The sequence below is a fragment of the Megalobrama amblycephala genome, linkage group LG7 (genome assembly GCF_018812025.1).
Source record: "Megalobrama amblycephala isolate DHTTF-2021 linkage group LG7, ASM1881202v1, whole genome shotgun sequence".
Classification (NCBI taxonomy): domain Eukaryota; kingdom Metazoa; phylum Chordata; class Actinopteri; order Cypriniformes; family Xenocyprididae; genus Megalobrama; species Megalobrama amblycephala.
In genome coordinates this window covers 701105-721515 of record NC_063050.1, presented here as the reverse complement: position 1 = coordinate 721515, position 20411 = coordinate 701105, and the positions used below count along the sequence as shown (strand labels likewise).

Below are 20411 nucleotides of genomic sequence, written 5' to 3'. Positions count from 1 at the left end.
AACGAGGTCGCTCGCTTCAGCCGAGGGACGCTGTTCGGGGCGGGAGAACAGGACAGGAGAAGGCTCTCTGATCTGAGAGAGTGAGGCACGCGGGGGCTGAGCCGGCGTGAGCTCACTCATCTCCGAGCGCTGAGCCCCTCTGCCCCACTGTTTCTTCCTCGCAGGCTCTTGGGAGGAAGAGAACGGGAGGGCGTGAGGGGCGGGACCGCTTTCCGTGAAGAAAGCGATCCACAAGCGCAGAGAGGCGAGACTCATGCTCTCACAGTGAAAGCATGAAGTCCTGGTGAGCGCAGCCTCTGCGTGGGACTTGCCCAGGCAGAAAACGCACTCACCGTGCCTGTCATCCTGATGCAGAGGGGCTCTGCATGTGCCACAGTTGTGGCATGACATTTGTATCAACGTTACAGTGCCATGAAAATATCGTTTAAAGGCTCTTTTAGAGCAGTTAAAACTGCTGGAAACAGCTCTTATAGAGAGCGGTAATAAACTGCTGAAATATGCTCTTTGGAACGCGCTGGATGGCGGCAGGGGAAGCGCTGAGAAGAAACCGGAAGTGCTTTAGGGCGGCTCGAGAGTGCCAGTGCTGCGGGCGTTCGGCGGGTCTCAGCTGGTCCGCTGCGTTGCCTCTTCAACGGCGAAGAGAGAGTTCGTCTCAGCAGGTGAGAGAAGGCGAAGGAGTTTAGTCTCGAAGTCCAGCGAAGAGAAGCGTCGTCGTCGCTGAAGGAGAAAAATCTGAAATCCTATGGCGAAATGCTCTCTTATATAGCCAGATGCCCCGGCCATTTTGGCGGGCTTTGGCATGCTGCATCGCCATAGGCTCACGCAGCTCCGCCGCGCCGTCATTGGTTCAAAAAGTTTTCCAGTTTGAACCAATGGCCGTGCAGTTACACTGCATCATTGAAAAAGGCTTCAGTATCGAGGAAAAAAGGAGTTCTTCCCCCACACGCAGTATGAGTGAAGTATCGAAAGGGAACAATATCGTGCATATTCATTATCATGATATATCATATTAACGAATATCGGCACGTCTACTGTAAATTTTTCACTGATTGTTTTGGGATCTTTTAAGTTTTAGAGGATTGGATTTTAAATGGAGGAACTGAAATCATTCAGGTTTCATAAAAAATAACTTAATTTGTGTTTGGAAATTGAAAATCTTATAGGTTTGAAATGACAAGAGAGTGAGTGCATGATGACAGAATTTACATTTTTGGGTGAATTGTACTTTATAAAAACTAGTAAGCTGAGACTTGGATAAAACTAACTCTATATGGCAAATATCATTTACATCGACAATACATATCTTAACATTTTTATATCAGAATCAGAAAGAGCTTTATTGCCAGGTATGTTGTTTACACATACTAGGAATTTGTTTTAGTGACAGAAGCTCCACAGTGCAACAGTGCAACAGAGTAACAGCGACAAGACAAGACACATAATAAAGAGAATAAAAATAATAATATACAAATTTACAAGATAGACAAAGTGCAAAAAAAGCAAAAAACAATATATAATATAGACAATTTGTATGTACAGTTATGTGTGCAAATTTGAAATATAAATAAGCGTTTTAAGTAAATAAAGTGTAATAGTGTTGTGTGTTCTGTGTTTGTCAAGTGTTCATGAGATTAATTGCTTGAGGGAAGAAACTGTTCCTGTGTCTGGTCGTTCTGGTGCTCAGGGCTCTGTAGCGTCGACCAGATGGCAACAGTTCAAAGAGGGAGTGTGCTGGATGTGAGGGGTCCAGAGTGATCTTCTTTGCCCTTTTTCTCACTCTGGATAAGTACAATTCTTGGAGAGTGGGGAGGGTTGTGCCAATGATTCGCTCAGCAGACCGGACTACCCTCTGTAGTCTGCTGAGATCAGATTTGGTAGCTGAGCTGAACCAGATGGTAATTGAAGTGCAGAGGATGGATTCAATGATGGCAGAGTAAAACTGTTTCAGCAGCTCCTGTGGCAGGTTGAACTTCCTCAGCTTGCGAAGGAAGTACAACCTCTGCTGGGCCTTTTTCACAATGGACTCAATGTGGTTGTCCCACTTCAGGTCCTGGGAGATGGTGGTGCCCAGGAACCTGAATGACTCCACTGCAGTCACAGTGCTGTTCATGATGGTGAGTGGGGGAAGAGCAGGGGGTTCCTCCTGAAGTCCACGATCATCTCCACTGTCTTGAGCGTGTTGAGCTCCAGGTTGTTAAGACTGCACCAGACAGCCAACTGTTCAACCTCCAGTCTGTAAGCAGACTCGTCACCGTCCTGGATGAGGCCGATCAGTGTGGTGTCATCCGCAAACTTCAGGAGCTTGACAGAGGGGCCTTTAGAGGTGCAGTCATTGGTGTACAGGGAGAAGAGCAGTGGGGAGAGGACACAGCCCTGAGGGGCGCCGGTGCTGACGGTGAGGGTGCTGGATGAGAATTTTCCCAGCCTCACTAGCTGCTGCCTGTCTGTCAGGAAGCTGGTGATCCACTGACAGACAAAGGTGGGCACGGAGAGCTGAGTTAGTTTGGGCTGGAGGAGTGATGGGATGATGGTGTTAAAAGCAGAGCTGAAGTCCACAAACAGGATCCTCACATAAGTCCCTGGTCTGTCCAGATGCTGGAGAACATAATGCAGTCCCATATTGACTGCATCATCCACAGACCTGTTTGCTCGGTAAGCAAACTGCAGGGGGTCCAGTAAGGGTCCAGTGATGTCCTTCAGATAAGCCAGAACCAGTCTTTCAAATGACTTCATGGCCATAGACGTTAGAGCCACAGGTCTGTAGTCATTTAGTCCAGTAATTTTGGGTTTCTATGGGAAGGGGATGATGGTGGAGCGTTTGAAGCATGAGGGGACTTCGCACAGCTCCAGTGATCTGTTGAAGATCTGTGTGAAGATGGGGGCCAGCTGGTCAGCGCAGGTTTTCAGATAGGCTGGTGAAACACTGTCTGGGCCTGGGCCTTTCTTCTCTTGTTCTTTCTGAAGACCTGGCGCACATCATCTTCACTGAACTGAATTGCAGGTGTGGGGGAGAGGGGGGTTGTTGGAGGTGTGAATGGTGATTTTTCAATCCTGGAATAAAACTCGTTCAGATCGTCTGCCAGTTGTTGATTCTCCACAGAGCTGGGGGATGGTGTCTTGTAGTTGGTGATAACTTTCAGACCTTTCCACACTGAAGCTGTGTCATTAGAAGAGAACAGATTCTGAAGCTTATCAGAATAATTCCTCTTTGCCACTCTGATCTCCTTTTCCAGTGTGTATTTGGCCTGTTTGTACAAGACTCTGTCCCCTTTTCTGTGAGCATCTTCTTTGGCCTGATGGAGCTGGCTGAGTTTTGCAGTGAACCAGGGTTTGTCGTTGTTGTAAGTTAAATGAGTCTTTGTAGGAATGCACAAATCCTCACAGAAACTGATATATGAAGTTACAGTCTCCGTGAGCTCGTCCAGATCGGTGGCAGCAGCTTCAAAAACACTCCAATCAGTCCATTCGAAACAGGCTTGTAAAGCCCGCTCTGTTTCGGTGGTCCATCTCTTTACAGTCCTTGCTACAGGTTTAGCTGATTTCAGTTTCTGCCTGTAGGTCGGTATGAGATGAACTAAACAGTGATCAGAGAGCCCCAAAGCTGCCTGTGGGACAGAGTGATATGCATCCTTTATTGCTGTGTAACAATGATCCAGTGTATTACTCTCTCTGGTGGGACAAGTAACATGCTGTCTGTATTTAGGAAGTTCACGTGAGAGAACCGCTTTATTAAAGTCCCCGAGAATGATTAGAACAGAGTCTGGGTGTTGTTGCTCGCTCTCTGTGATCATATCAGCGAGTAACTGTAAAGCTGAGTTCACGTGCGCTTGCGGAGGAATGTATACGCTCACCAGAATGAACGAGCAAAACTCCCACGGCGAATAGAACGGCTTGCAGTTAATGAAGAGTGTTTCAAGATCGGGACAGCACATCTTCTTTAACACATTTACATCTGAACACCACCTTTCATTGATGTAAAAGCACGTCCCGCCGCCGCGTGATTTCCCCGTTGATTTCCCCGTTGATTCTGTGTCGCGATCTGACCTAAACAGCTGAAAGCCCGGCAGACTTAACATGCTGTCCGGAATGGCGTCGTTCAGCGAGGTTTCTGTGAAGCACAGAGCAGCCGAGTTTGAGAAATCCTTATTTGTCTGGGAGAGCAGAAGGAGTTCATCCGTTTTGTTGGGCAGAGAGTGGAGATTCGCCAGATGGATGCTAGGCAGCAGTGTTCTTAATCCGCGCAGTCTGAGCTTCACGAGGGCGCTGGCGCGCTTTCCCTGTCTGCGCGTCCTGAAGCGTCTAAACAGCGCTGCTGCTCCGCCGACTACAACATTCAACAAAACGTCTGAATAATCGAAATCCGGTAAAAGATTTTGTGGTGTATACTGCTGAATGTTCAGCAGTTCATCCCTGGTAAAACTGATGGTGTTTGAAAAACAAAAAACAGGAAAAACTAACAAAAACAGTACAAACACTGAAGAGCTAAGCACTGTGGCTGCCATGCGTGGCACCGTCTTGCTGGAATATATCCATATTATATTATGACATTTCGAAATAACGATGTATCATTACACCCCTAGTGTAAAGGAAAGACCTGTTAATGTTTAATGTTCAGTATTGTTTGACATTTAAAAGAGTTTTTGTTATGTTAAAGTTTTTATGGTTACCATAGTGCTGAAGAATAGAGTTTGTGGTTAGGTAGATGGCAGCATGTACAAAGATGCTATGTCCAGTGAGCAGTTACTTTGCTAATGCCAATGCAATAACAAGTATCTTCCTATTTGTGCTGTGCTAATTGCAGACAGTCTTTAGTGTCTTTTACAACATGTCTGAATGTCAAATACAAACAGGTCTTTTCCATTTACTCAAAATCACAGACTTGAATTTATTGGAATCTACTCAATATATTTGAACTGAAATAACTAAAAAACATTGATTATGTTCAACTAAAATTGTTTAAAATGAAGATAAAATGATTTAGTGTAACCACTTGCCTTGAACTGAGTAAATTAAAAAATCCATTTTTGTCAGTGTTGGAAAAGGTTTTAAAAGTATTATGACGAATGACAATCTCCTTTCCCCCTTATTAATTCCTTGCAAGGCACTATTCTTAATATAATTGGCTAATAGTTGAGTTGTCAGTATAAATAGGTGTGGTGAAATGGGGCAACCTTTACATAATCCCTGCAGCAGTGCAAATCAGAATTTCAGTTCAAATCAGAATTTCTGGTTGAGTGAACGCTGGCACATTTTGGCTGCCGCTACTCATCAGTTTTATTTCTTCTTCATCACTGAAGTCTTCCTTTTCCTATCAGTTGACATGTTCTCAAAAGTGAACAAAACTGTAGAACATGAATTCAGGCTGTGCGATTAATCGTAATTGATTCTTGATTTCTATTTTTTTCTTCCAACAATTATGAAAACAAGATAATCGAGGTAAAATTATTATTATGCCTTTGCCGCATTCCGTCCAGCTTCACAGCGGTGTGCTTTCGTAATCAACCAAATAAGTGAGTGTTGTAAAATACAGTCTACTGTTGCTAAACTGCGGGATGTGTTTGATTTTAAACATAGTGTCATTAAAACTGCATTAAGCCACAAAAGATAAACTGTTCCCCAGGCTTTGTGCACGCTGAGTTGAAGCCGAATGCGGATAAGCAAATGGGCTTTGGATACACAGAAAAATGTCAAAATGCCTTTTTGGAGTGTATTCACGTAAACACAGTGGGTTATGTCTCAAGTATAAACGTACACCGTTGAGAAAGAAAACGTGTGTAACAGTTTATTTGATCCATGCATTAGCTCTTAAAATGACAGCAGCCTAATAAACTTGCTGCAGTCTGTCATTAATGATAATCAAACAACAAATGACATGGGAAAATCACTCACTGCTATTGACTGAATAACTTAGGTAGCTTTAATAAGTAGGGCTGGGCGAAAAATAGATTTTTCAATTATTATTTTTTTTTTTTTTTAATGTGGTTCGATATCGATTGTCGAAAGCCACAAATCAATCTCTTTTTCTGTATTTATTTTCACAAACATTGAACATAATATCTGATTGACATTAATCTTATTATTAGTCCTCTCTGCTAGATTTCATCCTCTTATTTACCTTGCGCAACAGTGGGGACCCTTTCATTCATTCAGTACTTAACATTTCGAACGCAGGTGCGCCTTTAAGCATGAAAGACATTTCAAACAGTTGAAGGAACTGTCACAAAAGTTCATCATTTACATAGGTTTTCAAGCCTTGCCAATTTAAGAATACAAGCAAAGGAGACGCGAAAGAGAACTGGCGTGCACAGTGTGAGAAGTTTTGTGTGTGCGCAAACAAAAAGCTGCTTATCTCAGACAGCATGCAAATAATAAAATAAATTTTCTTTCCCATCTCCTTGTGCTTGAATGGACAAATTCACACAGATTTATCTGAAAATGCTCACCTTGGTGAGTATCGTAGTAAGACAATGTGTATTAGTATATTGGATCCATTCATTAAGTTGGCTTGGCACAAGCTCAAAATTTTTCCATAGACTAACATTGACTTACTTTCGTTTTGTCACTTGCATGATTGTCACTTGCATGTTTTTTTTTAACCTTGTAAAATAAAACATTCCAGGGATTCAACAAGATTCTATCACAAGAAGTCACTGAAGAGTTACATTTAGTAAATGCAAGCTGTTTTGATGACAAAGCGCCCGTCTCTGAACTCGAGTGCTCACAGCAGCGCGTCCTTTCTATTTTTGTCATTCATATGTGTTTCTTAAGCCGGGCACACATTTAACGACTATTTAAAACATTCTAAGACTGTGCTCAACATACAAGCGATTGTTTCCTGCGACTGGAGCCGATTTAAATACTTACACATGGAATTTGAACACCGACTGTAATCGCAGACTGAACGCAACTGGCTCTGACTGGACGCGTTTGAGCGCGATCAGTCATAGGTATCAGTTTACATTCATAATCGGCCTTACAATCGTTAAGTGTGTGCGCGGCTTTAAAGGTTCTCTAAGCGATCCTGAGCGGAGTAACTTCCTGTTGACGTTCGAAGTGTTGTGAAACAAAACAGAGGCTAGCTAGACCCTCCCTCCGCCTCCTCCTCCCCTCCCATCGCCTCCTCCTCCCCTCCCATCCGTGCTTCCTGAAACAGTCATGAACGCGCATTTAAAATCATTCTTGTCGGTTATTGGCTGGAGCATGTTTATTATGATTCGTGGTCCAGCCTGCACCATTTTTTTTTTTTTTCTTTCCGTTTTTGGAGCTTGTGGCGACTACAGAGACTGTGTTTTTTTTTTACAGTGTGTTCAGGGGACAGGCAGCTAGCGGATAGTGAGGAGATGTTTGCTGTATGTGACAAAAAATGGCCTAAAAACGCGTGGCATCACTTAGAGGACCTTTAACCTTTTTAAATAAAACATTCCAGCGATTCGACAAGATTCGATCACAAGAATGCATTAAAGAGATACATTTAGATTTTGGATGAGGTTTTAAGTGAAACGGAGATGGCTCGCGTCTCTAATGAAGCTCTGGCTCCAGAGCACATACATTCTCGCCTCATCATCATGTCCAAAATACATGGCGAATCTCATTCAAGCGAGCACAAGAATGCATCAAAGAGCTTCTTTGTTTGTATGACTGTGTTAATGATGTGTAGCATCTGTGCAAAGATTTGTGCATTAGAGGTGCGTCGTGACGCCCGTGCCGCTGCAGCTCCCAGCATGAGCAGATGACAGAGACACGAGACCGTTTCGATTTCGTCTTCAGTTTGTCAAGATTCATTATATCTTTGTTTATACCATCTAGAATCTCAGTATTGATGGGGTGACTGCATGTTTTAAACAGTTTATTGAACAGGTTAGATGATCGCCTGATATGATGTTACACATTCAGAGCTTGCAAGCCGTGCCTCTTAAAGCGGCCGTGATTTGAGCGCCTCTTAAAGAGAGAGAAGAATCTGAAAAGCACTGATTATTTCATCTGTATCTTTTTTCTACTGTATTTATTTATGTGTGCTATTGCTTAAAGTTTGATTATTTGTTCTTTCTTTTTTTATTAATGACTGTTTGCTTGTCTTTAATAATCTTTGGAATTTGTATTAGTTGTAGCTATGGTTTTGAAATTGGAATTGGGACATCTGTATCGATGGCCCTAATACGTTTTGTGCACAAAAATAAAACAAAAATAGCGACTTTAATCGCTATTTCATTATTAGAGAAAAACAACAAATGAATACAAAACAATGTAATCATAATCTATTGCAAAAATATTATAAATTAAATTATGTTAATAAAATCTAAACATTTGTGACCAGTCACGGAAAGTAGGGACACAAGTCGGTTCTGGGGCATTTTGAGTTATTCACAAAGCTTTCCAATGATGTGTAACACATGGTAATATTTGGAGAAGTTGTGGCCATTTGAAGGTAGGCACTCAAAAAAGCTCAAAGGACAGAAAATTACCTAAAGATTTTGCACTTCTCGCCTGTTCTCACCTGCTGGGAGTGACAAAAGGGCTCATTTACATCTCATTTAGATAAGCCATACCCCTTGTAAAGCTGCATGGTTGAAAAGCAACGACAGACGCAATGGGAAAAATCGGACCACATACTATTAATAATAAAGGATAATGTGCATTGTAAATGTCAGTAATTTATCTTTTTTGACATTAGGACTTTTTGAACAGGATTCTGTGATAACCGTATAGTCCTGGTTTAGACCTCAGTTAGTGGTTAGACCTGGTTTGAGTCAAAGGATTAAAAAAATCCTGTACATTTAAACTCTTCAATAAATACTTTTACTTTTGACTTATAACGCACATTTTACGGCTACGGATACTTTATACTTTTACTTACGTAGGAATTTAATCTGATACATTTACTATTACATTAGTAAATCCTTGTTAAGAAGTAGTAACTGGCTAAAATTATTAGCGTCACATTCAATTCAAGAATAGTAAGGTTTACATGAGCTAAGTCATTCACACCAGTCAATTCAAGCAGTTGAAGCGTTATTCAAATTAATAGCAGATGCTAACATTACCATCTAAAAAGCCCATTATAGTAATGGGGGTTTTTGGCAAGTTATACGATGCTAACGATTAAAATTAAAATGACAGTCCTGAGCTAGCTAATAACAAAAGACACATGAGATAACGTGTAGCCTAGGTGTTCTTAGAATGAACACAAAACGACAAACTTTGATGTTTATGGAAACTCACCCCATAAGAAAAAGAAAAGATGAAATAAGTTGTTCGGTCACACTTTCTCTTTGTCGGGGTCTTCTTTGTGGATGTAACCATCTCCGAAGTTTGCACTATGCGTCTGTTTGCCTCTAAATGTCCAATAATTCACATGTCCTGCCACTCTTTTTCCGCAGCTAAAGAATCCAGCCGTATGTTGTACTTCAAAACATTTTCGGTGTAACGGCCACGGTTCAGCTCGTCTGCGATATTCTTTGTGGTCCATCTTCATTAAATTTTGATATCAGCTAGAGCCGGCCAGAGCGCTGCATAAACAAGTAGCCACGCTTCCCTTGGAGGGCGGGGGCGATAACAAAAGAAACAAAAGCCGGCGTATCCGATTCCAGTATGGAAATACAAACAGACAATGATGCGCCCCTACTGCGAGATAGAATCCCAGAAAAGCAAGCCGATTTCAACCTCAAAATGTACACTTTTAAATAAACCAATACTGCTACCTAAAACACGGAGATGCTTCTTCATGATCTCAACTAACAGATTCTGCAAAAAAACGAAAATCACCAATTTTGAAAAAAAATGCTTCTTTCTCAGTTTGCTCAATAGTTGTGCTGCCGACTTGTGTCCCTGGTTTCCGTGACGGGTCACATTTAGTGAAAAAACATTTAGTGGGGAAAAAATAAATGAAAGTAAGTGTAGTGGTAAATATGATAAAATGAGAAATAAAAACAAATTACAATTTATATTCTTATTAAATACATTTATGAAAAACAATTTGTAGAATAATACTATAAAATTCAAAGATGTTCATTTAAAACGCATTGCAGATTTTTAATGGGGCAACAAGATATGATGGTTACAACTGAGGTTTGACATTGCAACTTTTTAAGCTGGAGTGAATACATCTGTACACACCTTTTATAATTAGCAAAACAAAAGCCTATATTATGCAAAATAGAAATTACTGTGGACAGTTCTGCACTTAAGTGCAATACATGTTAGGAGCAATACAAAAAAACATATAGCTTACCGATAGCTAATCTAATTACAAATACATGCAATCAAAATACAAATTAGAATAAAAATAGAAACTCCAAATAAACAGTAAACAATTTAATCCTTCCTAGCAGCAAATATGAATCTAAACAACTGAAACTGGTATTAAGCAAACACTTACATGCTACCGTTGCTTCCACTGATTAATCAGTTAGTTTGAAGTAGTACAAAAAAGCAAATGAAATCACAATTGGTATTTAGCTTTACTGCAGAATTGTTTTAAAATCATTGTTTGCTATCAGTCTGAGAGCTGCAGTGAGCATTTATAAGCTACACAATATTCTGCACCACCAGTGGCACCAAATGCTATTGCGGAAATTATGATTGCAAACTAGTTTCCTTATACATTCCCTCATCATTACGAATGAGGTACAAACAGGTAGTTTTGCTCCAAATGTATACCATTAACTGAGCCAGTGTTTCTATGTTGAAGTACTCATCAGTAAAACATTATTAAAATTATTTAAAAGTTTAATTGGCCTAAATTGCTGATGAAACAGAGACATGTCAAGCCAATCTATGCGCCACTGTGCATGTTAGAAATTTTGCCTGAATTGAGACAGTGGTAACAACATATCACTGTGACATATGGCATCAGCCTGTTGGCTCAGTCAGCGCGGCTTCTTTAAAATGGCTGCATGAGCTCTGATGACCATACAGCTTTTGATAATTGGCCAGACTTACCGACAACAACAATGATATGTTTTATGTTCATTCTGACACAAATCTGTAAAAACTCTTTTTATGCAATTTTGATGTTAAATTGTGTCGTGTTTATCAAAATAAACCTGGTATAGACCCCATTTGATTTGTATTTAAATAGTATGCTGTTGAACTTCATTCTTGTACATACAGGCATTAAGTTTTGAATGAAATGTGTTTCTGTTGCTATAAACATCTAAAACATCGGTTGATTTGACAAATATTGCACCTAATTCACTTCATCTGTGATAAATAAAGCTTTTTTTTCTACTCCTCCCCTGACTGTAAGCAGCAAATCTCATCAGTCACTAAGGCCATCACACCTAATGTCAAACACACCTAATGTGTTTCTGGACCATGTGGCAAGTTCAGAGATCTGCCTCTAGAGCATTTGAAAACTCTGGGATGTGTTTCTAGACCACCAGAAATCAGCTTTGTCGGAAGTATCGAGAAAGTATGATTTTTTTTAATTATTTTTTTATTTTATTTTATATAAATGGTGGCACTCGTCACTCACATTCGCTTCTTGATTATGATTGGAGTATAGGGTTTTGACCTGATGCAGCTGTTCTTGGAATCTGATATTACTGCTGAACTTTGCTGAATTGGCATTGGTGTGTCATAAGAATTGGTAAAAAATAATGTAACATTGATATAGTCTCCAACCTATTTTTTTACTTTTAATACTCTTTGTGCTAATAATTTAGATTATGAATTATTTAATAGAACCATTTCAGTAGTACACCACGACTCTGTCTCTCTACTTTCTACATTTTAGTCCTGCACATGTACAGTGATATAATTGTATTTTTTCCATATATTCTTTGTCCAGATTCTTTATAAAAATGGACGCTGAGCTGCTTCACTCCCCTGTGGTGGGTATGGCGGAGGAGGAGGAGGTGGACGTGACTGACTGGAACCTTCCACTTGCCTTCATGAAGAAACGGCACACAGAGAAGATTGAGGGATCCAAAGCTTTAGCTCAGAGCTGGAGAATGAAAGACAGGGTGAGGGAGAAACTTTTAATGTTATCTTTAGTCGTTTGAGCGTAAGACCATTCAACTTGATTGAACATTGATTGTTATCTACTTTCAGTGTTGATGTGTGCTGCTGCTGGTTTTTTGACTTGATTTAGTGTCATGGTCACACTGTCTAATATTGAATAGAAAACCTTGATGAAATCTAAAAGGGTTAGTAACCCAAAAATGAAATTTCTATCATTAATCACTCACCCTCATGTTGTTCCACACCCGTAAGACCTTGCGTGTAGTGACGGTGTACATTTGTTCTTTTGATGAAGTTGTCAGCTATTTTATGAGACCATTGTGAAAGTCTCCTGTGAAATAGGTTTTGTTCTGAAGTTGAAGCAGAATTCTCCTTTTACGGAAAAATTACGAAAAAAACATAACATAATGAAGTTGTTCCCGATCACAATACAAATTACATCCAAAACAGTTCAATGAACACAATTTAAACAGTAAAGATTTTATTGTGCTAAAAAACGGCGCAACCTAGGCCCAACTCTAGTAAGCTTCAGATTCTCTTTCTATAGCAGGCTGAATAAATCCTTTTAATGGGACATTATTAAAAGCTAAAATCAGGCGAGTTGCAAAAATATACATATACAATATACATTCTGTTTAGTTTATTTTGGAATTTAAAGCATGACTGGTGCATATCAGGGAAACAGCATTGCTGTAAATGAGGCTGTAGTTGAAGACATCAAAACCTCTTTAGTCCTCTTAGAAACTGACTGTAGGATAATGATTACATGGACAGGCTTTTCAGTGGTGACATCTTGTAGATATAGCAACAGATTAGATGTGTAAGTCCAGTTTCATTCATGAGTTTAAGTTATATAAATGATGTCCGGCATCGAGGGAAATCAGGGCAGTACTGAATGTCTGCCTGAACCTAAAGATTGTGCATTAATAGTGTGATCAATATTGTTCAATAGCCATTGTCAAACATCGTGCAAAGACAGAATTTATCTAGCAGGGTCTGAATTTTGGCGAATTGCACATAGTTTTACTCTGATAGCATTTTTATTTTTTATTTTTTTGGCAGATATCGATTTAAAAGGGGTCATATGATTTTATAAAATAATTAATTTGTTTATTGGATTAACATGCTTTAATGTTCAAAAAAACATTTTTTTCACATACTGTATATTATTGCATCTCCTCTACTTTCAGTCTTTCTGGCACACGCTGATTTCTACAAAGCCCCTCCTCTCTGAAAAGCTCAGAGTGCTCTGATTTGCCAGAAGATCAGTGCATTGTAATTGGTCAAACACCTCAATCGTGTGCTGGAAATGTAACGCCCCTTACAGTTATCAGGAGCTTTAGCTTCTATGACTTTAAGCAATTGTAAGTAGGGATGTCCCGATCACGTTTTTTTGCCCTCGAGTCCGAGTCCGAGTCATTTGATTTTGAGTATCTACCGATACCGAGTCCCGATCCGATACTTCTATAATACATAAAAAAGAATAAAAAAGAGCGAAAAAACAGATCCAGGACCCAGGAACAGTGCTTTTCAGGTTTTTCAGGTATCTAACAGTAGTTTTCACGTACAGAAAATGGATAAAGTAATCAAATATAAAATATCACTGCATGTTATCTTTACTGTATAAAATAAATAAAGATGAATCATTATTGAAGTTACAAAAGCTATTCAGTCAAGAGCAGTGAGTGATTTCTTTGTTATTTGTTGTTTGATTTAACATTAAAAACAGGCAGGAGGAATAGTTTTTGTCCCTATAAGACATGCACGATCCAGTTCATATACTGTTACACATGCGCTGTCTTTCTCGACTAATATACGTTCATTTAAGACATAACTATGTTTGCTAGGATACTCACTAAGACGGGCATGTTGACATAATTTTTGTATGAATTTGTCCGCTGAAGCGCAAGACTTGAAAGAGAACTCAGTATTTGCACGCTGACTGAAATAAGCGTGTGCGCGCTTCGGATGAGCGCACACAAATCTTCTCACAGTGCGTGCGAGTTCTCTTTCGCGTCTTGTTCTTGAAGGTTTAAATCAGCAAGGCTTAAATGAGTTAGTGTAAACACAGATAGCAACGTGTTCTGTTCAGGTCTCACCTGCGCTCGCTCGCTATCAACGCCGGGTGATGACGGCGTACATGACTGGACATTAGAGCAGACGGCACTCGCAGTTAACAGTTTGCAAAGAGTGACTGTTTTGTCCACGATTTCTGATTATCGTTGTTGTAACGTTTTGAACGACTGAAACATACATTATTTGAACTCTGTCTGTCTGTTTTCCACGTTGCTATTTTAAACAAACCGTATTAACCAATAGATGCGTCGTCATTCAAGATGGACCGCGGTGCAAGAGCGTACCGAACCGTAAGTGGAGAACTGTATGGTTAGATTTTTTACCGAGAACCGTTGCACCCCTAATACATATATATCCGAGTCCTGATCGAGTCTGAAACCACGTGATCGGGTCCGATTTCCGATCACGTGATCGGATCTGGACATCCCTAATTGTAAGCACACAGTTATTAATGTCATTGTTTTTACCGTATCAGTTCGAGCCCAAGTTGGATTCTGAAAACTTGGATGATAAAGCCAATCGATCAAAACCAAATTTGCAAGCATGACTTGAGCAGGAATTTCACAGTGGTAAGTTGTCTTTGTCTATAGCTGGCGTTGTACTCTTTCAAGTTCAGGAAGCTGTCCTGTATTAAATGTGCTGTGCACATACAAACTTTGGGGTTGTACTGCTCAAAAACAGTTTTATAAATAAATCTTAACCTCTGATTCCGAATTTCACCCAGCCCTATTTGTTTGACCGCGAGAGGCTAAGCTTATGCTACTCCTACATACTACGTCATGCATCGCGTCAGGGAGTTACTCATTTGGCACAAGTCAACTTGAACAGTATGTGTACGGTTGTCCGCCATAAGCTAGTTATTGGAATTTATAAAGTTTTAAATATGAATATTTTTCTTACAAAAACACAACGCTTTATGTCAAAAGGCCTTTATTAACCCCCTGGAGCTGTTGCATTATTTTTTAAAGGGCACCTATTATGCAAAATTCACTTTTACATGGTGTTTGACCATAAATGTGTGTTGGCAGTGTGTGAGCAAAACCACCCTAGAATGAGAAAAATCCACCCAGTGGTTTTTTTACAATCTCAATAATTCATAAGCACTGTCTCAGAACGCCCTGTTCTAAGATTGCTCTCACTGTGACGTAGAATTGCGCTAAGCCCCACCCACGTGGTTTGATTGACAATCTGGTTTTGGCATAGACCCCGCCCTTGGTGATCGGTCAACCATCCTCCATTGTTTCAACGACAGCCGGTAATGTCTCCTAAGAAACATAAGTGTTCTGTTGTGGGATGTAATAATGAACATAGTAGTTTTCACTTACTTCCGACATCAGAGCCACTGAAAACGCAGTGGATGGATTTTATTTACGAAGGAAAGGCGCCACTCAAAATTCCAAAATACGTTGATGTTTGCGCAAATCATTTTTTGACTGACTGTTCTGAGAACGAGGGTCAATTCAAAGCAGGTCTTGCTTCAAAGTTAATCCTCAAGTGTGGATCGTTGCCTACTGTTCGCGATCCAACGTCACCTCCAGAAGAAGTAAGTGTATTTAATGTTTTTTGAGCAAATAGTCATTTCAGTCGATGTCAGCCAGTTTAATAACAAATGCGTCTAAAGTTGTTGTTGTCATCGTAGAATGTCTGTGTATATAATTTAAACCTTGTTTGTATAGTGTGTATATCCACACGTATATATATATATATTTTTAAAGATATTGTATTAAAAACTGTGTATGTTTTCCGGGATGGTCTACCATACATGATGGAGTGACTTGAAGTTGTTTCATCCGTCTTGTAACCTTTGATACAACAAATAGCGTCAGACAGTTTTATGTCACGTATTATTTTTTGCAACAATTACAAATGTAAATAAATTAATACCTGTTCTATCTCCCTGCAGCATATATTTTCTGGTTCTGTAGCCATCTTCTCACATTTGCCACATAAGCACCTGTACGACAAGTAATGTCAACATGACGCAACCGTTCCCTCGCATAAATATAATTTCGTTTGTACTTAGCAAACGTTATCACAGTATTTGTGTTTGTAGTTTCAAAAAATTGCGCGAACGTTATCACAGTGTGTGTGTGTGTGTGTTGCACATCCATAATTGCAAAGGGGACGCGATTAAAACTCTATAAGTACATAAATGTATCAAATAACCATTCAGAGACGTCCTGCTCCATTCTCAATTGTGTTTCTTCTGCCGGAGTCTCTTCATCATCTGGGTCTGATTCCGGTTCAAACATGTACGGCTGAATGCCATACAAAACAGCGGGTCTCTCACTCTCAGCCATTCTGCTTCTACTGACTGTTTATTGCCATAGGTATGCAAGTTACGCCCTCATCCAAAGGCAGGGCGGGGATATGCAGCTCATTTATATTTAAGGTGGTATACACCAAAACAGCTCTTTTTAAAACAGGCCCCAAAAATGACATTTTCAAATGGTTATAATAAATTAACTGTGGGGTATTTTGTGCTGAAACTTCACAAATACATTCTGGGGACACCCAAGACCAATATTACATCTTGTAAAAAGGGGCATAATAGGTGCCCTTTAATAGTTGGATGATTTTTTTTTTTAACAAAGAGACACGCAAAACAAGCAGATTATATACTTAAATAGCAGTGTTTTTGCACTGTAATATTTACAGACACAAGCATATTGAGATTTATTTATTATACAGCTCTACAGCTCATCTAGCCATCGAATTGTGCATTTTGTGTGACATCTGCTTTATACTGTAAATTCCATTTTCATGACTGAATTTCTGGATTCTCTTTGCATCTAGGAAATCATACAACCTTAAATTATAAACGGAGGGATAGTGTTTTCGAATATGGGTAAACATGTTCGATGTATTTCCTCCTTTTATGCATCCAGATTGTTTGCAAAATGTATATCCATCCTTGAGGACAACCCTGCATTCGTTCTTTTTCTTTTTCTTTTTCTTTTTCTTTTTCTTTTTCTTTTTCTTTTTGATATTCAGAGTATTTCCATACTGCAGATTTTAACTTATTTTTCAGCAGGGGATAGAGATTAGAGATTAGAAATCACAGTCTCTGTCTCTGACATTTTCTCCATTGCACGTGTGTGGGTGGAGCAAGTTGAGAGCATAAGCTGTCATGTTAATGTGGTAAGCGTAGTACACAATAGAAATGTTAAAATTTTTTATTATGCATAAGGTAAAGCTGAAGAGTGAATTAATACTACTAAACTGAATCCCGTTCTATATGAAACATCCTATATGAGATTAATCAGATATAGATGCACAACATAAACGTAGCATTACAACTTGTATCTTGCGTAAAAGTACGCAAATGCAAGTGAACTTGAACTAAGTTACGTGCTAGCCAGAAATTGTTACTCCCATTGTGGATGCGCTCTTCCCATAACAACGTGTTGAAACACTGGCAACTAAAGCACAAATTATTCACTACATTCTATAGTGCCCTCTTTATAATGCTATGTATATAGCAGATTTTCGCTGCACATCTTGCACTTAACTGTATTTTCATCCACTTTATCAAGTGATTCAAGAAATCCCTGCGAATTTTTGAAGCCACGATGAGAAATTATAAATAATATCATTAATGTTTTTAAAAAGGAAACATCTAAAAGGAATAAGACAAATAACCCAGTCATAGTCAATAATGTCGGGCATTGCATTTGAGCTAAAACTGAAGAGTGATTGAACACTGTTAAACTGAAGCGCTTTGCTATCAGGCTAATAAACTCAACCAAACACAAACTATATGATATTAAAAAGATACAGGTACAACATAAAGTAGCAGCTTACATCTGCAGCTTACATCTGCACAAAAGGGCGCAATAGTGTAATTACAATAGTGTTCTCATTATAATGTATATATGACAGATTGGCGCTGCAAACCACCTAAAATGTCGCAATAGTCAGGAAAAAAGTTTCAAGTTTAATTCATTTCTAGAGCACATTTAAAAACAACAATAGTTGACCAAAGTGGTGTACATGTAAAGGGTCATAAAACAAACAACAATAAAAGAAAAAAAGAATGCCAAAGAATAAAAATATGTTTTAAGACTAGTTTTAAAAGCAATTGTATAAGGTCAGAGAGTTAAGTTGGGGCTAGGCCATTTAAGGATTTATAAGCAAACATTAACCTGTTAACTGAAGCTTCTTTGTTTAAATTAGCTCGAATTTACTGTTAGATGTAATGTAATTACCTTGACAAACTGTACATCATTAAAAGTATCTAAGACTCAGGCTTCAATTTTTAATCTCTGTTTTACTTTCAATATTGTATAGTGACCGTTATTTGTTAATATGCGTCTAATCACAGCCTCTGTCTCTGACATTTCTTATGAATATGAAAAATGGAGTCGTTACCTTTTCATTGAAATATGAGCGTCAGCCTCATCCATTGAGAAAAAAACTCTTGTGAGATCGTCATGAAAAAACTCGACAAAATAACCTCCCTCAGGGCTTTTAACTTAAAAGCATGCACATTTTGAGAAATATTGATGGATTCTCATACGTTTGTCAATTTTCTATACAGAGAAGTGATATTTATTCAATTTTTACCCAAAACCCGCTGTTGTCCTTATTACGAGCGCTGGATACTCTGATCTACTGTGTTTTCAATTCATACTTGCAGCCGGAGGGCGCTCTGTGCACATTTAGTCCACAAATGACATGCAGTGAAGGACAGGCATACCATGTGACATTCCAGGAACTAACACAGGCTTCCAGAGATCGCTAAAACCATGGATATAACATGCAGATCGACACTTTTGAAAGTAATAAATACATGATTGTGACAATATGTGGTTTATCTGTGTTCTTCACGCCATGTCGGGTATTCATAATAATAGATTATATTTATAATGCAATGCTAATCGAGATAGCTTTACTCATTGTGCAGAATATCAAAAAATTATATATTTTCTGTCTGATTTTTTATCGGAAGCCAAATCACATCACACAAGGTTTTTTAAAACACTCGACTTGTAAGTTTGGAGCAAAAACATGGGTGCTGGCTAACAGGTTAAAACCTTAAAATCAATCCTAAAATGGACCGGAAGCCAATGTAGGGCAGCCAATATGGGGGAAATATGTTCCCATTTATGTGTTCATGTTAAAAAAAAAAAAAAAAAAGGTAACACTTTATAATAATGTTCAGTTGTAAGTCATTTATAAGTTATTAGTTGGTGATCTGATCATTTAGAAGACATGACTATACGTTACATACATAAATGATTTATAAGTGGTATGCTAACGATTTACAAATGTGTTGTAAGTTATTTCAAAAAACATTAGTAAAACAAAGTAAATCAAACAGATCATTAGTAGATGGTTGTTATTAGTTGATATATTGGTAATCACTTATAAATCACTGAAATATTTGTCAAAATTGTTTTCGTTTCAATGTTTAGTAAACAATGGTTAATCATGATCAAATAATGTACAAACCATTAGTAAATGTTCAGTATTTTATTTTTTGATGTATGCTAAAGCAGTATTTTTAAGAAAAGTAATTTATTTGTTTTCAAAAACATTTATAAATGACTTACAGTCAAGGGATTCAAGTTTTTTTTTTATGTTAAATCCTTACACTCATCAACACAGATTTGGGTTCTGTGGGAAGTGTGTGGATCTAGCAATAATGTAAACCTCGGAACCAGTTTAACCTATCACTGAAGCTCACATTCAGGCACACAGTGATTTAAGACTCCATGTGTGTCAAGAGAACACTGTCTGTACCCTCACAAGTCAGCACTTGCATTGCAGTACACACTACAAAGTGTTCAACACCTGTTGATAAATGCATGCATAAATGCATAATGTGTAAATGCATGAATAAATAATTTACAAAGCTTTCTGCATCCCCTATTCTAAAGTGTAAACTATTCATCACTTATAAATGTGTTACATATCATTTGCAGATCTTCTTTATAAATTACGTACAAACTGCAATTTGTAAATTTACCATTTATTTGCCATATGCAAAGTATACCTTTCACTTACAGGATATAAAAATCTATACGAATCCCGATTTTCAAATTATATATTTTTGTATAAAAATTAAAATATTTGTATGCAAATATATTATATAGATACCTTTGAGCCCATAACTCACCCCTTATACCTAAACATGACCACTCTTTAGCCACTTCACAAAAATAAAAACGCAATATAGATATATTTACAGTGACTGTTATCATAGTTGATATACTGTTGTATAAAAAGAATAATTTTAAGTTCCCTACTCCACTCTATAACCTTAACCATAACCATTTTGACAATATACGTAGTGTAACAGGCAGATAAATGTACGTTAGTCACAATAATTTATTTAAAACATTACAAAAAGCAGTACAGAAGACAAACAG

At 38.6% G+C, this 20411-nt stretch overlaps 1 protein-coding gene across 1 annotated transcript in view; it reads left to right on the top strand.

Annotated features, from left to right (window-relative positions):
• Positions 1-20411, top strand: part of LOC125271050 (regulatory-associated protein of mTOR-like) — an 81010-nt gene that overhangs the window by 34141 nt on the left and 26458 nt on the right. The window contains exon 2 of the mRNA XM_048194991.1: positions 11789-11963. Coding sequence (XP_048050948.1) covers positions 11802-11963 — 162 coding nt within the window. The 5' untranslated portion in view covers positions 11789-11801. The remainder of the gene's footprint in view (positions 1-11788; positions 11964-20411) is intronic.